At 40.0% G+C, this 24870-nt stretch overlaps 1 protein-coding gene across 3 annotated transcripts in view; it reads right to left on the bottom strand.

The window, feature by feature from the left end:
- Positions 1 to 24870, bottom strand: part of nhsl1b (NHS-like 1b) — a 194202-nt gene that overhangs the window by 98322 nt on the left and 71010 nt on the right. Inside the window, exon 1 of one of the 3 annotated variants that reach the window (XM_057823080.1) lies at positions 15193 to 16961. The exons of the other annotated variants lie outside the window; for them this stretch is intronic. Within the exon in view, the coding sequence (XP_057679063.1) occupies positions 15193 to 15418 (226 nt within the window). The 5' untranslated portion in view covers positions 15419 to 16961. Of the gene's footprint in view, positions 1 to 15192; positions 16962 to 24870 lie in introns of those variants that run through there. 3 annotated transcript variants of the gene reach the window in all.

Raw genomic sequence — 24870 nt, 5'->3', positions numbered from 1 at the left:
TTTTATTCCGTTTGAGGCTCAGCTCAGGTATTTTAATTTGTTATGTTCCTTATCCGATTACTGTAATTTCCGCATTATAAACCGCACCTGACTATTAGTTGCCGCCCACCAAATTTGAGACGAAAACAGCATTTGTTCATAGCTGCACTGGACTATATTAGCCGCAGCTGTCCTTGCGTTATTAATTATTTACACCAAAAGATATTAACCGGTAACACTATATTTGACAGCGACATCATAAGACTGTTGTAAGACCAACTGAACCACCATGAAGCTTTGAACCAATTGGCTGCAAAGCGTCATTGCTTCAAGAAGCTTCATTTGGCCATCACTGCTCCCTTGGGGGAGACAGTCAACCTCTGCTGCCACCTGCTGTCAACACTGTTGTCGTCCAACATGCCTCCTAACATGCATCACAGCGCTACAGATGTAAATGATAAAAAGATATGTTCTGTGCTCATTATTTCTTCAGTTGCTGTTCTATAGTTGTTTCATTATTTGCTAGTTATGGTATTTGGTAACATATTAGTTGACAGTGGCGCCATAAGCCTGTCATAAAACTATCATAAATATGACATGACACTGCCATTAGCATTACTAAATACTTATGACAATTGTCATTTTGTGTCATCCCGCAAATTATCTCACTTTTGAATGGATGTAAATCCGAGCTGGACATAAACCGAGTTAGTGACATAATTCATAACCTCATCAATGTCCATGATAGTTTTATGTCATAATTATGATGGTCTTATGGCAGTCTAATGACATCGCTATCAAAGAAAGTGTTACCTATCAACCCAAATATATCAACAAATAAGACGCACTGGACTATAAGCCGCAGGATTCAAAAGGAGGGGAAAAAGTATCGGCTTCTAGTCCGAAAATGACTGTACTCGATTATTCGAACTAACTAGTTCACCGATTCATCAATTTCTAAAATAATCGATAGCTGCAGCCCTAAACACAACAAAGAACGGGAACTAGAAAGTGTGGTAAACAATCTCTCAAGAGTTTACAACATGAAAAAAAATATTGAACCCAAAAGCTAAGACCAGGAAATTTGACATAGCAAATGTATCACTTGGCTTCACTGTGACTATGGTGGCAAACAAGTCAAGATTGCTATTTACTGTGACTAAAATTTTAGCAGCAGGCACCATAAAGTAAAATAAGTACATATTCAATCCATATAAATTTTTGGGGGGCTTTTAACAGCCTTCAGGAGAACCTGTTCAAATGGTGAATTATCATTGTTCTCAAGTACTAGACATGAAAACTGTACTGTACACATTCCTACTAAAAAGACACATCTTTGCCTGTAGATAAAACAGTGACTGGCCTCAAACCGACAACTTATCTCACAGTATGTGCTGTACATCATCAACTGTAACGTGTTGTTATTTCCAGAGACAACAACGATAAAAAAGCGTGAGTGTCGACGAGAAACATGCAATTGAAATCATGTCCAAAAACGTCATCTCCGACTTTTCATCAAGTCTTAGGGCCATTCGGAGGTTGAAGAAATAGTAAGCGTGGATGCATGATACAAACTGTCATGGAATAATAGTTGAGATGCTGGTGGAAGGATTAGTTTTTTAGTAGCAGTAATGCGATTTCATGCGCAGGCTTTGATAGGGCTGATCTAGGATCAACCTAAAGAAACATGGATCCAGTCGAAAAATTCAGTTGAACTGAATGATTGATTCAGCCATTGAGAGCCTGCTGACCTATGCTGTGCCAGTGTGGCACTCAAGGAGCATAGAAGCAGACTGAAGAGGGTGATCAAAACAGCACGAAACGTCATCAGCTCCCTTGTCCACCATCTACAACTCTCGGTGCCTAGGAAGGGCAAGGAGTAGAGATGTCCCGATCCGATCACGTAATCGGAAATCGCGCCATTTTTCAGAGGATCGGAATTGACTGAAAAGGATCGGGTTTTTAATTACTTGGTCTTTCCTCTGGAAAGATCAGGTAGTGAGATTGTACGGCCTCCCCTATATGTTATTGTGTTTTTTTTTTTTAATGGGAATCCTTCGGCGCGCTGCGCAGCCCGAACCGCTTGACCGATCGGCACCATTCAAGTACCGACACGTCCGGAATTTTTGCGCGACGATGGGAATTTTTCAAACGACCCCGAAAAATTTTCCGTTTGCCCGTAAACGGCAAATTTCCGGAAAAAAAAGCAATTTTCAAATGTATCTAGTCCTACAATTTTTTACCAAATTACATAATTTAGGTATCAAAAATTCCGGGACGGTGAGGGGCATAAAAGTTGTATACAGAATTTGGAAAAAATTTACGGTTCCCCAGAAATTTGACAAAAACTTGCCCATTCATTTTTAATGAGAAAAAAAAAGTTTCAAAATGTATCTAGTCCTACAATTTTTCACCAAATCACACAATTTGGGCATCAAAAATTCCAGGACGGGGAGGGGAATAAAGGTTATTAACACAATTTGGAAAAAATATATGGTTCCCCGGAAATTTGCCAAAAACCTGCCTATTCATTTTTAATGGGAAAAAAAGACAACTTTCAAACTGTTACTAGTCCGTCAATTTTTGACGAAAACACACAAGATGGGCGTCAAAAATTCCGGGATGGCGAGGGGCATAAAAATGACAGCGGTAAATTTTTTGATAAAATGTACGGTTTCCCGGCAAATTGCCAAAAACTGGCCCATTCATTTTTAATGGGAAACGAAGAAAAGTTTCAAAATGTATCTAGTCCTTCAATTTTTGACCAAATCACACAATTTGGGCATCAAAAATTCCGTGACGGTGAGGGGCATAAAATTTGTATACAGCATTTGTAAAAAATTTACGGTTTCCCAGAAACTTGCCAAAAACTTTCCCATTCATTTCTAATGAGAACATTTCCCTTTCACTTACAATGGGATTTCCAATTGAATTTTTGACATTGCATTGATGCCATTGACGGCCATGCATGTCGACTCTATTGATGCCAATGTACTTGGATTCAATTGACTTTATGGATGTCGATGCCATTGACGTCCATGGACGTCCAAAATGTTTCCCATTCATTTTCAATGGGGAAAAAACTAAATTTCCCCAAATCAACAGATAATGACCAGATATCAATAGGACCTGTCCCCCAAACATCCCTGACTCCATTGACGCTTATAGGGGGTGCTGCCATTGATGTCCATGGACGTCCAAATTTTTTGCCATTCATTTTCAATGGGAAATGTTTTTTTCCCCACAATCAACAGAAAATGACCAGCTATCAATAGGACGTGTCCCCCAAACTTCTCCAATTTCATTGACGCTTATGAAGGGTGCCGCCATTGACGGCCATGGACGTCCAAATTTCCCATTCATTTTCTAATGGCATTTCAGCATGTTTTATATTTTATTGATGCTAATGTACTTGGATTCCATTGACGCTTATGTAAGTTGATACCATTGACGTCCATGGACGTCCAAAATTTTTCCCATTCATTTTCAATGGGAATCCCCCCCCCCCCCCCCCCCCAAATCAACAGAAAATGACTAGATATCATTAGGACGTGTCCTTCAAATGTCCCCGATTGCATTGCCGCTTATGGAGGGTGATGCCATTGACGTCAATGGACGTCCAAACTTCCCATTCATTTTCAATGGCATTTCTTCATGTTTGTTCATTCTATTGATGCCAATGTACTTGGATTCCATTGACGCTTATGTAAGTTGATACCATTGACGTCCATGGACATCCAGAATTTTTCCCATTCATATTCAATGGGAATTTTTTTTTTTCCCCAAATCAACAGAAAATGACTAGATATCAATAGGACGTGTCCCCCCAAATGTCCCCGATTGCATTGCAGCTTATGGAGGGTGATGCCATTGACGGCCATGGACGTCCAAACTTCCCATTCATTTCTAATGGCATTTAATTGTTTTTTCATTCTATTGATGCCAATGTACTTGGATTCCATTGGCGCTTATGTAAGTTGATACCATTGACGTCCATGGACGTCCAAAATTTTTCCCATTCATTTTCAATGGGAATTCCCCCCCCCAAATCAACAGAAAATGACTAGATATCAAAAGGACGTGTACCCCAAATGACCCCGATTGCATTGCCGCTTATGGAGGGTGATGCCATTGACGTCAATGGACGTCCAAACTTCCCATTCATTTCCAATGGCATTTCTTCATGTTTGTTCATTCTATTGATGTCAATGTACTTGGATTCCATTAACGCTTATGTAAGTTGATACCATTGACGTCCATGGACGTCCAAAATTTTTCCCATTCATTTTGTATGGGAATTTTTTTCCCCCCCAAATCAACAGAAAATGACTAAATATCAATAGGACGTGTCTCCCAAATGTCCCCGATTGCATTGCCGCTTATGGAGGGTGATGCGATTGACGTCCATGGACGTCCAAACTTCCCATTCATTTCCAATGGCATTTCTTCATGATTGTTCATTCTATTGATGCCAATGTACTTGTATTCCATTGACGCTTAAGTAAGTTGATACAATTGACGTCCATGGACGTCCAAAATTTTTCCAATTCATTTTCAATGGGAAATTTTTTTTTTCCCTAAATCAACAGGAAATGACCAGATATCAATAGGACTTGTACCCCAAATGTCCCCGATTGCATTGACGCCTATGAAGGGTGCTGCCATTGACGGCCATGGACGTCCAAATTTCCCATTCATTTCTAATGGCATTTAATTTGTTTAATGCCATTGATTGGCATGTTTGTCCATTCTAGTGATAGCCTTGGGCGGGGCTACGATCTGTATAGCCACACAGGAAAGACCAGGTGTAATTTCTCCTGAAATTGCAGTTTCTAGTTAAAGAAATATATTTATGTTTCACTTCTTCATGCGCTTACAGCCTTCACTCTCCTTCCTGCTTCTTTACTTGTTCACCAGTGCACTGCAGTTAGCTGCTTGTTAAAGTTAACGATGAGTGACAGCTGGCGAAGCTTTGATGTTACCAGAGAAGCCTGGGAACGCTGACTTGAAAGACGCCGCTTCTGTCATCATCGTTGAAGAAGATACTACCTCGTAGGCACAGTCTAACTTTTTGCATTATTGTAACACACTTAATATAATCAATCATGGAATAGTATCGTTTCTCGTATTTACTATTTGCCTGTTTATATTACTCTAACACACCCAATATAAAATAAATATCACTTATACCATAGTTTAAGAAAAATAAGCAGAATATAAGTCATAGGAGATACATGACGCCTTCTTATCATGGAAGCCCAACATGTGCGTCATGCAACTGACTGAGCAAGATTGACACTGACAAGCCCACATTTGCACCACCAATTCTCGAAATCAGTTTACACGGACAGTGCACAACAAACGGCGGGATGCCCTGTCCCAACACAAGCAACACCGGAGAACGCCAGATATCCAACTGATAACACGACTGACAGGACTCCAAGAGTCTCTTTGATGCTGAGGTGGCAAAATCCACAACCCTTTGTTGCCCTGACAACAGTAACTCCCGACTCCTCCTGTCCACTCCACAAACAGACAATTATCCTAAATATCTTTCTTCCTGCCCACAGCCCGCCCCGCGAGAGCCTTCAAAAGACTGAATGTTTAACTAAGCATTGCCATTTTTCTCGGGAAACTTTTGTTGACTTGTGATATGGTGACTTTGCCTCTTTGCCGGAGTATGTTTCAGTTTCGGCTTGCCGTTTGATCGCTGTCGACCTGAATAAATTGTCAATGTGTCATTGTTGTGCTTCAAAGCCTTTTTCCATCTTTCAAAATGGAGTCAGTACAGGGGGTTAAAACTAAGGTGAACGCTCGGATGTTGGCCTTTTGGCCGGGTGGTCGGTGTCTCGCTGGCCCGGTTCGTTGGAGCTGCACCAGTGCGGGTTCGGCGATTCGGCGGGTGCGATTCCGGCAATCTGGCTAAAAGGTCAGATACCTTCATTGTTGAGCTTGTGAAACACTAGTGTGTTCTCTCTAAGTGTTCTCAACAGCCTGAGCGGATTTGACTGGACTCACTCAATGAAGCATTTAATAAAGTAAGTATTTTTCTACGTTATTCTTCTTTAAAAATAATTTGGTGGGACAGTAACAGGTTTAAAGATTATTATAATTATTACATTTGAAGGGCTTAAAAACTTTTTTTTTTTTTAAAAATACATACACATAAAAGCTTTGTTTTTTTTGTTGTTGTTTTTTTTTGCTTTGGGGGAAAAAGGGAAAACATGTCTTATATGTACTGTATCTCTTTCCAATGTTAGATCTCAATTAGTGCTGCAACGATTAATAGATTAACTCGAGTATTTGAGTAGAAAAAAATATTCAAATTAAATTTTTTTTGCTTTGAATATTTGTTTAATTAAAGTGGCGTTGTTATAGTTTATTTTGAAAGTGTTTGCATTTAGTTTTATTGATTAGGGTGAATACACTGCCCTCTGGTCTGCCTCATTTGACATGGCTGAATCTAACTGCTCCCGATTAAGACCAACGTAAGCTAAGTTTTTGTTTGAGCTAATGCTTTTTAATGCATTTGTAAATTAGTTTATAGATACAGTATATTTAGACTTTTTTTTGTCGGACTATATGTCTGAACCATTTGTTAAGAACATTGTAAAAAAATGTTAGCATTTTATAGCATTTAAGCTAGCGGACATTTGCTTTGTAAGTTAGCCGATTGTTCTTTTGTTGTACATAGATCCTCATTTATTGTATTTTTTTAGTTTATACAGTGGGGAGAACAAGTATTTGATACACTACAGTGTATCAAATACTTGTTCTCCCCACTGTAGGTATATTTAGTCATTTTTCTGGGAATATGTGTCTGAACCAGTTGGTAAGAGCATCGTAAAAAAAAAAAAAAAAAAAAAAAAAAGTTAGTATTTTATAGCATTTAAGCTATCAGAATTTTGCTATGTTCTTTTGTTGTACATAGATCCTCATTTATTTATGTATTTTTTATACCGTTTCAGGCTCTGCTCAGGTATTTTGATTTTTCATGTTCCTTATCCGATTACTCGATTATTCGGACTAAGTAGTTCATCGATTAATCGACTACTAAAATAATCAATAGCTGCAGCCCTAATCTGAATAAATACATCTAACACGCCCCAAAAATTTTTGGGGGGGCTGGGGAGCAATTTTTTTCCCGGTATCGGACTCGTTTTCGGCAGATTCTCAAAATCAGGTGATTCGGACGCATAAATGTGCGATCGGACATCCCTAGCAAGGAGCATCGTAAAAACTTTATACACACCAGCTTCCACTGCCTCAATCCGTTGCGCTCTGGCAGGCGCTACCACCCAAAACAGACTTAGGGACAGTTTCTTTCCAAGAGCTGTCACCATACTCAACACTTGCACTGAAATATCCCTGGCATTGCACTGCTAATGCCACAACATTGTCACATGCATCTCATTAAGTAATATGTTCTCAGACATCTGTCTCAATCTGAGTAATGCAAATATTTGTACAGTTACATTATAGCATTTTTGCACTGTTACATCAATATCTATGCAAAAACTATCATATCAACTCAGTCATATGTTTCCTAGTCTGAGAACTGTAAATTGTCATATACGCACTGTTAGATTACCACTTGCTGCTAGTCACTTATTCAATTTATTCCCAATCTGTGTACACTGTAACCCATGTTTTTATATTAGCCTTATTGTACTTTTGCTTTTATTTTGTAAGTGGTGCACCTTATGGCGAAGCTTCAAATCTCGTGGTTCTCTGTAGAAAGACAATAAAGGCTTTCTATTCTATTCTATGATTATGTTTCATGATCATGAGTCAAATCTGGTTGTTGTTGTTTTTTTTTGTATACAACCTTAATTCATAAATATCTCATTAAAAAAATGTAGCTCTACAGCCATTTCCACTTCTGGATGCTGCCAAGGTAGGGTTAATATTTAGGTCAATATGCCGCTGCCCTAAATACTCAGACGACTGTACACATCCCAACGCACATGTGTACAAGCGTAATACACGCTGAGACACTCACGCGAGTCAGTTGAAAATACATCACAGCTCTCAAATCTCCAAACTTTTGGCACGCTGTACTCTCGGCTCGCCAGAAATCTGGATCGTTCTGGCGCTGACTGGCAGGCGTGAACGTTTAAGAAGGAACCGGGAAGCAATCACGCCAAAGATAAATTCCCAGCTGTCATGAAGCCTTGACAGGGGTTCAATCTTCACCTGGACTTTAAAATGATTGATTGACATTCACATTCTTGCTAGAGGAATTTAAAGAGAAATTGTTGTCGACCCTGAAAACTAATAAAAACTAGCAAATGCACTCCAAAAACTACTTAAAACGACTGTTTTCCAGCAACTTCTGACCACAGAACCATGAGGCAGATGTGCTAACTGCTAGGTCACCAAGCTGAAATTTTCTGGCACGGCAAAACGGTGCCAGTTTTACCCGCCGGCAATTCCCGAGCTGTTTATTCTCCAGCTGGTCAGCGTCACCGATGTGAGGAAATCTCTTCCTCGCATGCGCGTCATCGTCGTGGAGACGCTGCTAAACAGCCCAGTCGGTGGCGCTGGAAACACTGTGTGAAAATTGCTGGTTTGCGAGCCACAAGCGCTCATTTCGGGTCTATATTTAGACAAGGCGCTGCCCAGAAACTCTTGTCACGACTCCTGGCGCGCCGTCCAGATGTTAAAAATAGCCTCAACATCACTATGAGACGTTTCCTCTGTGTGTCGCTCAGTATTTGTTCACCATGGCGAGAAAGATTTGACGCTGACCGGTCTCTGACATGGTCTGGCCAGGGAACAGAATGTATAAAAAGTTTATGTGAAATCCTCAATGCTGAATGCGCTAATAGCTTTCAGTCAATAAACACCGCCTTCCTTCTTTGAGTTATAGCTCGAGTGACCAATATGGATACCAGAAAATCTATAAGAAAACCAAACCTGTCTGGCTATTACATTACACTTGAAATTCTTTGACCCTTGACCTAACCTAACACTGTTTTGACATTATTTTTAGTAGTAAAGCCGTTTCAGTTCACGGGTTTATTCTGAATTAGGGCTGCAGCTATCGATCATTTTAGTAGTTGATTAATTGATGAACTAGTAAGTTCGATTACTCGAGTAATCAAAGTAATGAACATAAAAATTTTAATACCTGAGCTGAAGCTCAAAGGTATAAAAATAGATAAATAAATAAATGAATATCTATGTGCTGTACAACAAAAGAACAATTGGCTAATTTACATTGCAAAAGTCCGCTAGCTTAAATGCTATAAAATGCTACCTTTTTTTTTTTTTTTTACAATACTCTTAACAAATGGTTTAGACACTTATTCCCACAAAAAACAGCTAAATATTCCCATAAACTAAATCACGAATGCATTAAAAAAAAAAAAACTTTAGCTCAAACGAAAACTTATGTCGGTCTTAACAGAGAGCAGCTGGATTCAGCCATGTAAAATGAGGCAGACTATCAGTGTATCAACCTAAATCAATAAAACTAAACGTAAACACTTTCAAAACAAACCAATACAACAAATACTCGAAGCAGCTAAATTTAATCTGAATCTTTTCTTCTAATCGAATACTCGAGTTAATCGATTAATCGTTGCAGCACGATTCCGAATAATATAAAGTGACTCTTAAAGGGGACCACGGACTTAAAGACTTTTAGGCCCTTATAAGCCACAATTGTTCTCTTTTACTAAAATTATGTTATTAGAAACACATAAAATATTGCCATTAATTTAAAAATCTATCATATTTAGTTCACGTTTTGACCTACGGAAGGGCGCCATGTTTTACGCGTGCAAGATGTGGTTGGGTTGCACTGGGAGAATAGCTGTGATAGCTAGCAAGCGAAGCTAGTATGACGACTAGCATGATTTTGTCACATTCTGCTGCTGGTCAGATTGTTGTTTTTTTTTTTACAAAGCTGCGGAATGAGTTCCCGACATCGTAGCTGCCTCCAATTCCAACTCATCAGTAGTGTCTTTAAACCGATCCTAGGCGGGTTGCTCAGATATTAACTTTCCGCTATTTGACAGTTTGTGGTTGCATCCTTGCCTTGGTTTTTTCGTTCATTGTCCTCTCACAGCGGTTTTGCGTCAGGGTTTTTTTTTTTGTTTGTTTTGTTTTTAATTGATCTCGACCTTCTGTCACGGACCATTTTAGCGATCGCGTCTTTACTGTGTAAACGGTGTGGTCTTTAATGCTACCTGAATGCAGCGACAGTGTGCAGTCCGCAGCTGTCACTAAACAAACTTTCCACATGAACATACCTGCAATTCCTTCTACGTGGCGAGATGTCCTATACATGCGTACATGAATGCGGCGCGTACTTACTATTTGTGTTTTCATTGAGTCTTTTATTACCTTTTCATTACCTCAAAATACTTTTTGCATGCGTTTCCTTCTCATACTTTTAAGTATTGTGTTTTCTTGTGGTAGCTTTAAACCTGACTGTTGATCTGTTGACCACATTAGTCACATAGCATATTTAAACCACCCTTATTTGTTGTTACTACGTTTAAAGGGATCCTCTATTTTTAAGACAATGTTAATTTGAGTTATAATAATTTGATATTTAAACCCCTCTTAATGTTTTTTTTTTTTAATAAAGCTTGTAAAATTATTCTAAGTGAGAAGGTCGCCATTCTTGTTACGTAGTAGTGCGTGACGTCAGTGGTCCCGTTGCCGAATTTTCAGCGTGTCACTCATTAGCTTTCCGAACATGTCCTCAGTTCTACCCTTCCTATTTGAACCAGATCTGAAAAGTGAAGAGCAGGACAGCACTGTCGGTCGTTCACAAGACGAGCTTCAGGGAAAAATGCGTGCAGCAAATACCTGATAAGACAAAAGTTGGGCAAAACTGGTGATGCGAGAGTGTATGCTGTTTGGAACTCCGGTTGGGAGCGAGACTGTATGCTGTCCAGTTTTATTAGCTGATATTCAAGGTAAGCATATTGCGTTTTCAAACTTATCCCAATATAATTATGTAGATTGTGAGCATTAAGAGCTGCCGTGTGCTTTACATACAGTACAGGCCAAAGAGCACACCTTGTGTAATCCATGTCTTGTACATTGTAACGCGTGGTAGCTAGGATACGTGTATAAAAGTACCAAAAAGGGGAGAAGCTTCCACTATGCACATTTTTTCACAAAAAAATAATATTTTCACCTTGACCACTCTTCACTCGGGAGCTCACCAGTAAGCAAACACGCGTTCCCTGACGAACTCAAACATTGTTGTGAGGTCCACGTCAGAGTCACTGTCGTCACTGTAGCGTGCCATAGTGCTTTAATTATTTAGTATGATTTGGGGAAAAATCCCACGAAGAATAGTCAACATAAAAGATAGCAATAGTAATCCAAATCCGTGTTTTTTACTCACTAGAAGATCCAGGAATTAGACCGATCCCTTGGCAATGTCGCAGCCGTCGATTCCACAAAATAGATTGATCCGAAAAGCCGCTGTGGGACCGACTAATCCCCAAAAAATGGACAGATCCGAAACTAATATCGCAGACGTGGTGGGACCGTCGGATCCAGAAAATAGACGGATCCCTTACTTGACTGAGGATCCAGGAAAAATGTTCGGGCGCCAGTTGTAACGCGTGGTGGGTAGGGTACGTGCATACAGGGACCAAAAAGGGGGTGAAGCTTCCACTTATGCACATTTATTCACTTAAAATAATAATTCCACCTTGACCACTCACTTCACTCCCCTTGTTTCCATTTGAGTGGAAATTACATCCAAAAGCAGCACATCGTGGCATTTTACTTCGCGAGTTTAGGCAGCAATAAGCAATTGTTTAACACACTACGAATTTGGAAAGATACCAATGACGTCATCACTGCGAGCCCGCAAACCATGGCGCCAACTAACAGTCAAAACATGGACTAAATATTATAAAATATTGCCATTGATTTTTCTAACAACGTATTTTAGTACAAGAGAACAATTGTGGTTTATTAGAGCCTACATGTATTTAAGTTAGAGGATCACTTTAAGTATTATCTAAGGCATTTTTAGTACGTTCAGCCTGTATTCCTGTGTCAAAACAAAACAAGCTGAAAGCGCCCGGTAGTACTTTGAGTGTCAAATTTGCCTCTTTTAGGACGTTTTGCCGGTTTAGGACATTTTGGCAGAACACTGGTTTTGTCCTACTCTGGTCTCGTCCTGTCTTTCCTGTTCATTTTGCTTTTGCTGTTCGTTTTATGAAATATTGACAGTGCTGTCCTGCTCGTTAATGTTACTCTCGGCTTCAAATTGAAAGGGCTGAACAAATTACATGTTTACTGTATGTCGCCAGAGTAAGCCCGGCAGCGCTGCCCATTGACGTCACCGCCCACAGTGCATTGCGGCGTCAAAAACAATGATGACCTACTAGTTAAACAAATTTGACAAATTTTATAAAAACGAAAACATCAAAAGGGGTTTTAATATCAAATTATTATAACTCCCACTAACATTTACTGTATATTTTAAGCACTACAGGTCTATTCTACCGGTGGTTCCCTTTAACTTTCGAAACTAACCAAAGAATCCGGAATGTTCTGATCCAGGAGTTGACAATAAAACTTTGACCTTCCAAAACCTGCGGTAGTTTGATCCGTGTTTGGCCCTCGACTTGTCAAGCACTTTGACTTTGAGGAAAAATGTCAGACCCTCAAAGCATTCCACTTATGTGCGGCCCTGAGCTTTTTCAGGAAAAGGGTGGGGGGTGGGTGCGAAGTCTCCACAAGGGAAAGACTTATGAATTAGAATTATGCCGTACAGCCATAAGAGACTTGATGGGTGGTTGTTAAAGACAGGCTATTTAATTGTCCACAATTGCAAAGCGCATGAGTCAGATGATTGCTCACTGACTTTTACACTGGGTCTCTTTCAGCCATACGCAAAAAAAGAACCCAAAGTGATTAGTCAGCATATCACACACAGGTGTAAAGACTCTGAACTACTTCAATACATGAGGAGCAAGAATTGTTTACACCTTTAAATGCTTCTGTTCAACTTGTAATTGTTATCTATCATCATTTCAAAAGGTATCATTATGATGTTAAATTTGTTATCGAAAACATTTGGTCTTGTGGCCTAGATCAGACAAAGATGGAATGCAACCTGACTCCATTCCCTTCCACTCATGGACCAGCACATCTCTTGCAAACTTGCGTAGTGTAACAGTTTTCGTCAAGATTAGGGATGTCCAGACCAAACCACGTGCACAGAAATTGGGCTGATCATGCCATTTTTCAGAGGATCGGAATCTGCTTCATGCTCGTATAGCGCCACAGTCTCTCACCCTATCTCCTGTGTGGCCAAACTGTCCAGTTTGCATTTGGTACCCTTTACACTCCAAGCATTTTTTGTGAAATTAGGGGTTGATTTTTCCATGAGTATTTATAAACTAAAAACACAATTCAAACATACCTTGTTGCACAGCTTTTTATTCCTAAATCATCAAAAGTCTATGTCATGAACTTTTTTCCTTTTTTTTTCTTTTTAACATTTTTGGAAGTGTCATAAGCAGCTAAAGTTGAAGAATTTCCGATGACAAATACTTCTACTCGCCTGCTAAGGACCGGATGCTCTTCTACTGGTGTTCTACACCTCTTCTACCCCTGTCTTGTCGTTGTGATGCCATTTTGTCGATGTAATTGTGAGAAAAAGTGATTATTCCAGCAGAGACATGCTATGAAACATCGCGGATGCAAGATGGCGGCCATTGACGTGAACTTCAACCACAGGAAAGCTCGTTTTAAGTATGATGCGTGAGTGCTGCTATCTGGTGTTGAATAAAAGAGCCACTATTTGTCTTTATGCTGGTCAAAAAACAACATCGCAATGATGAGTACAACAGGTGTTATGGCCCAGAGAAATCAAGAGTACACCTGCATCCCCGATTGTAAAGCGCAGAGTGTAAACGGTTAATGTTAATGATGATTGACAGGTTTGTGCTTTTGATCTTGCCAGATCAAAGGCACAAATCTGTCAATCTTCATTAAACTTGCATAAGTGTGCTGCGGCAACTCATTGTGTAAGTGAGAGGCTGTTCTCTGCAGCGTAAGTGCCAAAGCATGAGTGGACTCACTCGATGAAGCGTTCAATAAAGAGAATCATTTTTCTACGTTACTGTTGTTAAAAAATAACTCACAATATGAAGGCGGCACAGTGGTACAGTAACACGTTTAGAACTTTCATACTATTGTTTAAAAAAACAATTAATTTTTTTTCGATATTGGATTGAGACTCGGTACATCCTTGTATATCTTTTTTTGTTATAGCCCTTTTAAAAAAAATTTTTTAACAACTTCAAAATGGATTGGACGCCTATTGCTGTCACTGGCAGCCAATGAGTTACTATTTAAAAATAAATCAACACATTTTTTAAATCCGATCTTTAACACCTGATTCCGAACCTCTGAAAATGACGTGATCATGCTCAATTTCCAATCACATGAGAGCTGGCAATTTTATTTATTACTGTGCAGATCGGTAATGCTAATTGATGCAACGCTGCCATCTATGGTTCTCTGTTAGTTATTAAAGTGGTTTATGAACCTGAGAGGCTGTTCTCTGCAGCGTGAGTGGACTCACTCAATTAATCATTTAAGACAAGTATTTTTCTATGTTATTCTTGTTTAAAATGATTCATTAGGAAGGCGGCACAGTGGGACAGTGAGATGTTTGGAACTTTTGTTACAAAAAAAAAAAAAAACTTTTTTTGGATATCGGATCGAGACTCGTTAACGGCAGATTCTCACAATAAGGTGACTCGGACTCTGGTGAAACAATACGTGATCGGGACATCCCTAGTCAGGATATTTACAAGTGTGGAGGCCGATTTACATGTCAAATAGGATCGAGATCAATCCGAGCGAACGAGTTAAAGAGTTAATGAGGTCACGGTGTCAGTTTCCCTTGGGTAGATAAGATACTCGGCTGCAGTAACAAGCTACAAACTGACACCGCGGTGCTATGGACCAATAAGTTTAATCAAGAGACTTGAAAGAGCTAAACCCCCACACTGACTGGAAGACATCCACGCTATGACATCACCTACGGTACTTCCGCTAAGACAAAACATCATTGTTTATCTATCGCCTTTGACCCCAAAACCATCTGCGGTGGAAACCCCAGGAAGTCAAGAACAAGAGGCCATAATAAGACAGGTCAACTTTGCTTTCTTCCTGTCAGGAATGGGAAAAAAATGAATGAAAACAAACCACAACCTATTTTGTGTTGAGGTTGGTACACCCAGTCGTCCGTGTCATCCTCCGGCGCGACGTGGCCGTCGAGGCGCGAGTGACGCTCCCGGGACGGGCGGCGGTCGAGGTGAAGCTCGCTCTGGCTGTGAAAAATGTGTCGGTTTTGCCGCGTGAGGGTTGACACGCTGAGCCAGCTGAGCGCTCGAGACAACCTGGCCGGTTTCTCGGACGGTCGCCGATCGCCTCTCATCCTCGAGAGTCTTCTTCGGAAAACAACAAACCTCGTATGCGAGTTACCAGGTGGACAAACAATGTAAAATTCCAAATATTTCTGGAAACATCACCCAGATCTTTGCTCCTATTTCAGAACCCGAGTATTTAGACTCCATGTTGAGGATGAAAATTGTCCAGCGCTCCTCTGAGTTTCCAGATGACAACTGCAGTTTTTCTTCTTTTGAGTTCGAACGAGATCCTAGATCCGATTCACGAGAAAGACAGAAACGCTCCCGGTGAAGGAGATTCCGATCAAAACAAGGCTTCTGTTGTTCTCCGCCACCATGTGTGCCCTGAAGTGCAGACACTTTGAACAAACAGCAGCTGATACGTACGGTAGGACACACCAGGAGGCCAAGATGTTGGAGCATCCACTGTCTATTTCCAGCCTGAAGGTTTCCAGTAGAAAAGCAACACTCCTACCACGTGAAGAAACTTTCCAAGTCACAACATTTAACTGACTATTGAGATAAATGTCAGCTGTGGAGGCATTTAAGCTGATAAAACACAAATTTGCATGACAGCCCAGAATGTGAAGGATTCCCTGAGTTTGAGTGTCTTGTCCTGGAGGACTTTAGCAATTTGAGGTTAGGATTCCACCCAAGCCTGGTAGCGACGGTGCTGAAACCTGAGTCGCTCCACCCCCAAGATCCTCGCACTGCCCTTCCATCCATATGCCGGCATGGCAACCACTCCCCTCTAGGCTTTTTCAAGAATCCCTCGCACCTTACTCACTTAGTTGAAGCTCTCAGATCTGCAAGATCATCAGGTGTTCTCGTGGAGAAAATTCCAAAGTGACTGTTCTTTACGCCGTGTCTAATTCAGGTTACTTTCGTGAAGGAATGTTGCTAAGATTTGGTCAAACACTGAACGTGGGGCACCGCAAATTAGACAGCAGTCGAGCTAAGTGGAAATTTGCTACGACCAACTGCAATTTTGGGGAAAACTGACACATACGTCAAATATTAACGAAAGAATATTGTGGGGTTTCACGTTAAGTTAGCACAAGAGAGCACGAAAACAACTTTAAGTGGTTCTGTTTGGGAGGTGTTTTTCCCTCCCAAATTGGACCCTGCGGTTAAACTAGGGTGGTGTCCGATGACTTGCCTGACAATAAACCAGAGCTGTTTGTATGTGAATAATGAAAAGAATGACACGCTTCAACAGAAAACCCCACGTGGAAAAGAGGTTTCTGATTCTTCTCAACACAAATATTTGTTCAGGTCACTAACCTCATTTCATTTGTCGCAAACAAAATCAGATATGATGAAGATATAAACATGTCAACAAGTATGTCGGGGCGTTTACCAATGTCTCGCCAACGTACAATAGATACGCTCGGCATCCTGTCACCAGAAACTGTTGAAAACTGATAGCCTAAGACCGGAGTAGGGTCAATAACACAGAGTGGTGATGTACCGAAGGCAAAACTCTTAGCCGAAACTGAAAACCAAATACATGTGGTCCCCGGGTTACGACGGACACGATTTACGTGACTTTGTCTTTAAGACACCTGCGTCTTGTCGTTTTTTGTTTTTTTTTTAAATGTTGACTTTGTTTTGTCATGCATGCTTTTATTTTGGCGCAGGAAGCGTAGAGCAGGTTGTACTTCCGCACGCATTTACACACCCGCACGCCCTACACACGGCAGTGACTGCACACGCACACATGAGGAAGTAGCCGAGTGAAGAGGTGGCAGCCTGCGCGCACATTTGTTGGTTGTGAAGCATCCAGAGGCGAGGGCTGTATATAACCCCTTATGTCAGACATGTCCAAAGTCCGGGGGCCAAATGCGGCTCGTGGTCAAATTTCATCCGGCCCCCAGCCCCTGTCATAAAATCAATAACGTCTGGCCTGCACACAGACTTAATAAATTGGTCAACAGTACTGCTACCAGCACATGAAGTAGCTTACACACTAAATGCTGCTCCTCATTTACCCACTAAAAGCACTCTCAGCAACAGTACCCCGTGTGACCCGTTACTCCCAATTTTCTAAAATGGCAACATTCAACAATAAAAAAGTTGACTGCGACGACCGACGTTTAAAGGATAGGTAGAAATTGGACAATTACTTCACTAAAATACGCAACAACTGTGTCTGCCTCATTTGCAAAGAGACAGTCGCTGTTTTTAAAGAGTTTAATGTGAGGCGATATTACCAAACAAGACACGTTGACATGTAAGACAAGATTACAGGGAAGGGAAGGCGAGAAATTGAAGCTAGTTTAAGTTTACAGCAGCAGTATTTCACAAGAGCCCGACAGTCGAAAGAGAATGCCACAAAGGCTAGTTGCAAGATTGTTGAAATTATTAATTTTAAAAAAATACCGTAGTGGCCCGAATATAAGACAATGTTTTTTTTGCATTGAAATAACACTGAAAAAGAGGGGGTCATCTTATATTCGCGGTCTAGACATTATACCCATTCACGACGCTAGATGGCGCCAGATATCATTGAAGTGATGTTCTGTCATGACAGATCTCAGCTACTCGCCCCATTCACGACGCTAGATGGATGGCGGCAGATATCATTGAACCGATGTTCTGTCATGATATAGCTCAGCTACTCTCAAGTTTAACCAGTTTGCATTATTTTATTGGAATGTTTTTCCTTATTCAGATTTGTTTCAAAACTACAGTTACAGTTAAGACTTCACTTTGATGGTTAATGCAGTTATTGCTATTTAGTTGTTTTATCACAATAGATTGGTTTATTTACATTTCAAAAACCAGAAGCCATTCATTTACGAATGTGATTGCACTTAAGTTTACATATTTAAATGTTCAGATATTAAGATTTGAATGAAGCAAAATAACATGCTTTTTCTCTCAAATATATTGTTATAATCATTTGTTTCAGATGTACTGTAATCATTTTCTGTATAAAAATTAATTTGGTGTTCAAAAATGAGTCTTGAAAAAGAAAAATTTGCTTAAATATATTGTTCTACGTAAATGATGTCAGCTAAGGTCGGCCCCTCACATTTTTACCACACCAAATCTGGCCCCCTTTGCAAAAAGTTTGGACACCCCTGCCTTATGTACTGTTTATTGTGCATTTTCAATAGCGTACCGCACAAATTTTTAGGCTGCGTGACATCACCATCGTAAACCGGAAGGGGGTCAACATATAAGCTCGCTCACATACAACAAATGCTATTACTGCTTGTTTTCTGCCAGTATTTTTTTTTAAAAGAACATGCCGATTAAACCTGCTGCTATGGAACTTGTAGAAACGACTCTAGACATTACAACTGTCCACATATAAAGGATGTTTTCTTCATACGTTTCCCGAAGCCAAAAACTCGGAGGGAAAAAATGTGAACAATGGATTAACTTGTGCGGACGTCCAAAAGACAAGTTTAACACCAGCAAGGTGAAGCCATTCACATTCATATTTAGTAAACATTTTGTTGGGGGCCATGGTCCTACAGAGGACGAAGAGGTAAGCCATTTGGATATTTTTACTTATTTTTTACCGTGGTGTTTTGCCGTGTTGCTTCCGTCTGACAATGAATGACCCGGAAAAAAATTAAATTTTATTTATATATCACAACAGTCATGTAGGCCTATTGTTCTAAAATACGGTTGTTTAAATAAATTAGCCATGTTTGGCCTTGGTCTTTTTGTATAGTAAGCCTGTTCATGCCTACAGGTAGGCCTTAGATTTAACAGCTTTACCTTTTCTGTTGTAAAGAAATAACCTAAATAAGGGGGAAGTGTAAATAAATTAATAGAATTAAGATTTGTTATTAATGAAAAATTTAAAAGTGTTTGTTGGCTGTGACTGAGTAGCATTTGCGATTGCTACACAAAAATAGCAATATAAATGACCCCCAAGAACGGTCAGAGACGTAAGACAACCAGAGGATATAATATGTAAGAAAGACAGGGCATATGGTGGTAAAGGATAGCTTGTTGAAACGGGAGAATGCCATTGTCAGCGGCGTAAGGCAATGCACACAAGAAAAAGGTGTCGATAAAAAAGCTACCTCTGGATACCTTAATATTCAAGCCATCTCTTTCACTGAACATTTGTATGTTCTTCCACATCTTTACCAGTGAATTTGGCACTATCATTTTTTGGACAGAATTGGTAGGTTTAGCTCAGTTAACATCTTGTTTGTACACTATTTACATGCATCTAGCTTGAGGGACAAACGTGAGCTTGACCCTCCCCCCAGCAACAGTTACTACTGTCATGAATATTAATGAGCAAAAGTGACGTGTTGCATGCAGTACACTATTGTGGTCAAGTACTTGGGGCGAGTTTATGTGATTGTTTTTGATCAAGTCGAATTTTCTACTGGAGAAGTGGGATTTCATTATGATACCAGTTTCCCAGATGGGTGGACCTTTTACTTTTCAAAATGGCGGCGCGCGAACAAGAACTTTTTTAAGTAGATTTGTCATCAATTTGTGCTTTTTTGGACATCAGCGTAATAACGTAATGTACACATTTATAAAGCCTTTTTTTCTTTTAAACCAAGTGTTTTGTCAAATGTTCAGTTACAGACAATTACTATTTGGATTTTGATGCATTCTCTTCTTGTTGTAACAGATGAACTAATAAGTCTAAAGCGGATTTGCCTATCGAACAAACTTAAGTGAAGTCCCTGTTTAAAAAAAAAAAAAAAATGGTTGCTATGACAACAAAACCACATGAACAGGACGTACTGGTAATTACCAATTAGCAAGTGGTAAGGATAATTATTTTCCAGAGCAATTTTAGGCAGCGGTATATCAGTTGCTGTTGCAGAGTTGTCCATAAATTAGTTTTTTCACGCTGTGATTACTACATTAATCCACAAGAGGGTGCCATTCACCTGGCTAGTTAAAAAAAACAAAAAGCCTTGTACAGCAGCTACTGAGCCAGCAAATGACCTTAATGTCCACTTTAATTAACCCTATCACTACAGTAGACAGCTATTCAAAAGTCTGGACTTAAGACCTTTAACTCTTTATAGCGCAAGTGACTATTTATGGTCATTTAATATCTTTTTTGAACGCTTATTACCTTTCAAATAAAAACCTTCATTATTAGCAATTAATATTATTCATTCATTCATCTTCTGAACCGCTTATTTATTATCATGAGGGTCATGTGGGTGCTTGAACCTATCCCAGCTAACAACAGGCAGGACACCCTGAACTGGTTGCCAGCCATTTGCAGCAGTTATTATTATATCATTACAGGGATTCCCCTATATTCAACAGATTGTGGCGCACCGCCACACTAAAATGAAAGCCGCCACGCCTGGCAAATGAGATGTATTTTATTTATTTATTTAAATAAAAAAAAATTTTTAAGGCCGCTTCAAACTAGCGGCAGCCGAGTGGGAGGAGTTCAGCGGACACCTATTCATTGTGTATTGTAGCCTAATGTTCGTAACTATGCAGGCCCCCCCTTAAGAGACGCAAGGGGAACGAGTAGGAAGAATGGGAGAACGAGCGAGATAGCGAGAGATAGCGGTCGCATGTTGTAGCAGCCCGCTGTTATTTTGTTATTGTTTTTCTTTATTATTGTTACCACAATAAAGTGGGTAAGCAAATACAGACTTCTCTCCTTCTTGCCCATATCCGGGGCATTACAATAATTTGGATCGGACTTTTCGGCGAAAGTGAGCGGTGGACGGCCGTCTAAAGCAAACTTTGACTAACTTGCGCTGAGAGACTGCGGAGAGGCGGGGCCCAAAATAAAGCCTTGCTCTATTTTCAGAGCGTTGGTCACAGTAAACGATTTATCAGTTCAAGCAGAGTAAAATGATACATATTCACGGTACAAGAACGTCGTTTCTGTGTCCATCGATTGGTAAGAAAAGGCTGTTTGTACGAGTGACGTGTAGGCGCTCCCGTCAGGGGGGACATTTCACGTGGAGTGGCTATTTTTCGGCACAACACCGGCGCGCCAACTTCAGACAATTACGGCTGACGAAACTTTGATAAATGCGCCCCCCCACCCAAATTTCGCGAGCTCTGGGACACTCGAAAAATGACTCTCATACCTCTCCTTGCTAAGTTAATGGTACCTCGACGTGCCTTTGTGTGGAAATTTAGTTTACGAACAACGGGGAAAAAACTATTCACCTTCTCACCGAATCAAGTAAAACTCTTTACACGGCTATTAGAATTCCCCCAGTGCTCTAAATGGGTCAGTTGACAGAAGGACTGTTATTGTTGTGGTAATGTAGTACTTATGAGGGTCAAATAAAAGGAAAAAGGAGGACTACGACGGTGGTCTGCAACCCGCGGCTCTCGGGCCGCATGCGGCTCTTTAGCGATGCTTCGGAGCTTTTTTTTTTTTTAAATGGAAAAAGATGGGGGAGGGAAATATATTTTTTTGTTTTAATAGGATTTCTAGGAGGACAAACATGACACAAACATTCTTTCAATTCATTAATATTGTAATGAAGTTAAACTTGTGGTGGCATAGTACAACAGAGTAGTCACGTGGTGCGTCATTCTCTATAGGATCCACTGCAGGGAAAACAAACATTTAATCATGAAGGCTAATTACGTATTTCTATAGTAGGCTAATATAGCTAGTATCGATAATTATAAGGCTTGTAAAAGGCTTTTAATTTTTTGTGGCTCCAGACATACTGTATCAGTTTTTTTTGTGTTTTTTTGGGGGTCAAATATGGCTCTTTCAACAGTTTGGGTTGCCAACCCTGAGTCACTACGAGATGTAAGTCGTACTATTGCCACGAGAAAAAAAGTCGCATTAGTACATCGGGTAACGTAGCTGTAATCAGCTACGCATTTTACATACATGTACTGTAGCTGAGAGGTACAACATTAGCCTGGCTAATGAAATATTTCAAATCTATCTTTGTTATGGTTCTTCTTGGGGGAAAAAATGAAGAAAAAAAAATTCGCTGTGGCACGACATGGTGAGGCTGTCCGACTCCGATGCAGCCCACCACCACAGCTTCAAAAAATCCTAGGGGAAACACTGCATTAAAAATATATACTGTATTAGTTTTTATTGCATTTTTTCCCCTCAAATTCTTCATCATTTATAAATTAATACAATGCTAATATAAACTAAATGAATGAAAGTGGGGCTGCGGCTATCGATTATTTTAGTTGTTGATTAATCTATCCACTAATTAGTTCAAATAATCGAGTAATCGGATTAGGAACATTTAATGCGAAGCAGAATCAATTTTAGGAGATGTAAAACCAGAGCTTGCTACGATTTCAAAAGAGCATTAAATTTGTAAGAGTGTTTCCTCAAACTATGCAGAATTGCACTTTCCTTTAAAAATAAATTAAAAATACCTGCTAAAAATAAATAAATGAGGACCTAAGTACAACAAAAGAACTATTGGCTAACTTATATAGCAAAAGTCCGCTAGCTTAAAGTGCTTGTGACACGAAAAAGCATGTTTATTTCATAATACACGCGGTATTTTATGCTCCTGAATGATATGGACCGCTTGGATGTGTGTGGAAGCGATCGCTATATTTATTTAGTTTTTTGAATCCCGCGCCAGGAAAATGAGTGACTTCCGGCTTCGGTCTCGCATTGAGGAGGAGGGCGCTGTGACGTGTACGGTAGAAGACGTCCTCTTCACGCTACAGTGTACTGTTGTGTATGAGGACGAAGGATTCAGCTGATTTTGCGGATTAATACTTTTATTTTTTGCATCACGCCAGCCAAACGGCTGCAGAAAAATCATTCTGTATGCGGGAGAGGCGTATGCGCCTTTTTGGAGTTTCAAAAGGTTCCCATTCACCGTGGATATTTACTGTGGGACCATTGGACTTATAAGGAAGTGAGTAAACATCTTGTTTTGTATTATGTCAAATACGAATACAGTGATTACAAAGTAAACACTATAAAATTCCTTTAAATAAAGGACTACTTACGTTTGATCATTGATAGGCATGTAAAAAGCTATCCTCACGCTTATTAGCAGTTAGCTGTTAGCACGTTAGCTACACAACAATTCCAGCCACCCTCCTCCAGGGAACGAACTGTAAATTGCTCTCCGCCGGGCGGTTTGCCGATCCGCAAAGAAACTCGACAACCGGGTCGTCATGTCAAATAATCCAGGCTAGTTACGTGTGATTTTCCACTTCGAAGACTTTGAAACATCCCTCGGTTCGGGTTAGCATGTCGGCTAGCTGTCACTCCTTCTGGTCTGTTTACATTCTCCGAAGCCGGGGAAGGAAAATGACATATGTCCGATTTAGGTGTCATAAAATATCGTTCGGCAGGTGTGACAGTAAAGGTAAAGTCGACTGTTTTGACCATTATGGAGTAATTTTGCCATGTCGTCTTGAATAAATGGATTTTTATTATTTTATATTCCATTTAGCACAAGTTATTTGTCATGACCATGCCATTTATTTAGCAATTGGGGAAAGTACTTGGGTAAAAAGAATATCCTGTAAAAATATTGAAGTAAAGAGACAGAAACAATGACATTTTGCCGCTCTCTTCGTCGCGTTTTCCTCATTGTGAATAGTTCCCCCTCGACGGGCTGACTGGTCCTTCTCAAGCCATTTATATAGCTATTGGGGAAAAATACTTGGATAAAAAGAATACCCTGTAAAAATATTGAAGTAAAGAGACAGAAACAATGACATTTTGCCGCTCTCTTCGTCGCGTTTTCCTCATTGTGAATAGTTCCCCCTCGACGGGCTGACTGGTCCTTCTCAAGCCATTTATATAGCTATTGGGGAAAATACTTGGATAAAAAGAATATCCTGTAAAAATATTGGGAGTAGAGAGACTGAAACAATGACATTTTGCAGCTCTCTTCGTCTCGTTTTCCTCGTTCTGAACAATTCCCCCTCAATGGGCTGAATAGTAAAACCGATGAGCCTAGTCTACCGCTGACGTCATCCACCTGTTGGGGACGCTAAAGCCCTATAATTGTAGGCGTGGCTAACCGGCAGATTAAAAGACTAATTTCTCGTCATCTGCGCTTTGCTAAATTGTTGTATATGGTCGAATCGTCTCAAAATATGATTCTAATTCACATAATAATGCCATTTAAGACTTTTTTTCTGGTGTCGTATGCTCTTTAAATGCTATAAAATGGTACCGTATTGTTACAATGCTCTTAAACAATCCTTCAAACACATAATTCCCCCCAAAACGGCTAAATATACCTTTAAACTAAATTACGAATGCATAAAAAAAAAACTTTCCTTATGTTGGCCTTAACAGGGAGCAGCTGGATTCAGCCAAGAAAAAGGGGTTACAGTATATCATATTCACTGTTGCCACTAGAGGGCAGTGTATCCACCCAAATCAATAAAACTAAATGCAAACAATTTCAAAACAAACCATTACAACGTCACTAATTAAACGAATACCCGAAGCGGGAAAATTTGATTCGAAATATTTTTGTAATCGAATTATATGAGTTGATCGATTAATCGTTGCAGCTCTAAATGAAAGTCAAATGAA

This window comes from Corythoichthys intestinalis, chromosome 19 (assembly GCF_030265065.1).
Source record: "Corythoichthys intestinalis isolate RoL2023-P3 chromosome 19, ASM3026506v1, whole genome shotgun sequence".
Lineage (NCBI taxonomy): Eukaryota > Metazoa > Chordata > Actinopteri > Syngnathiformes > Syngnathidae > Corythoichthys > Corythoichthys intestinalis.
Note: the sequence above shows the minus strand (reverse complement) of the source record. Positions and strands in the feature narration are given on the sequence as shown.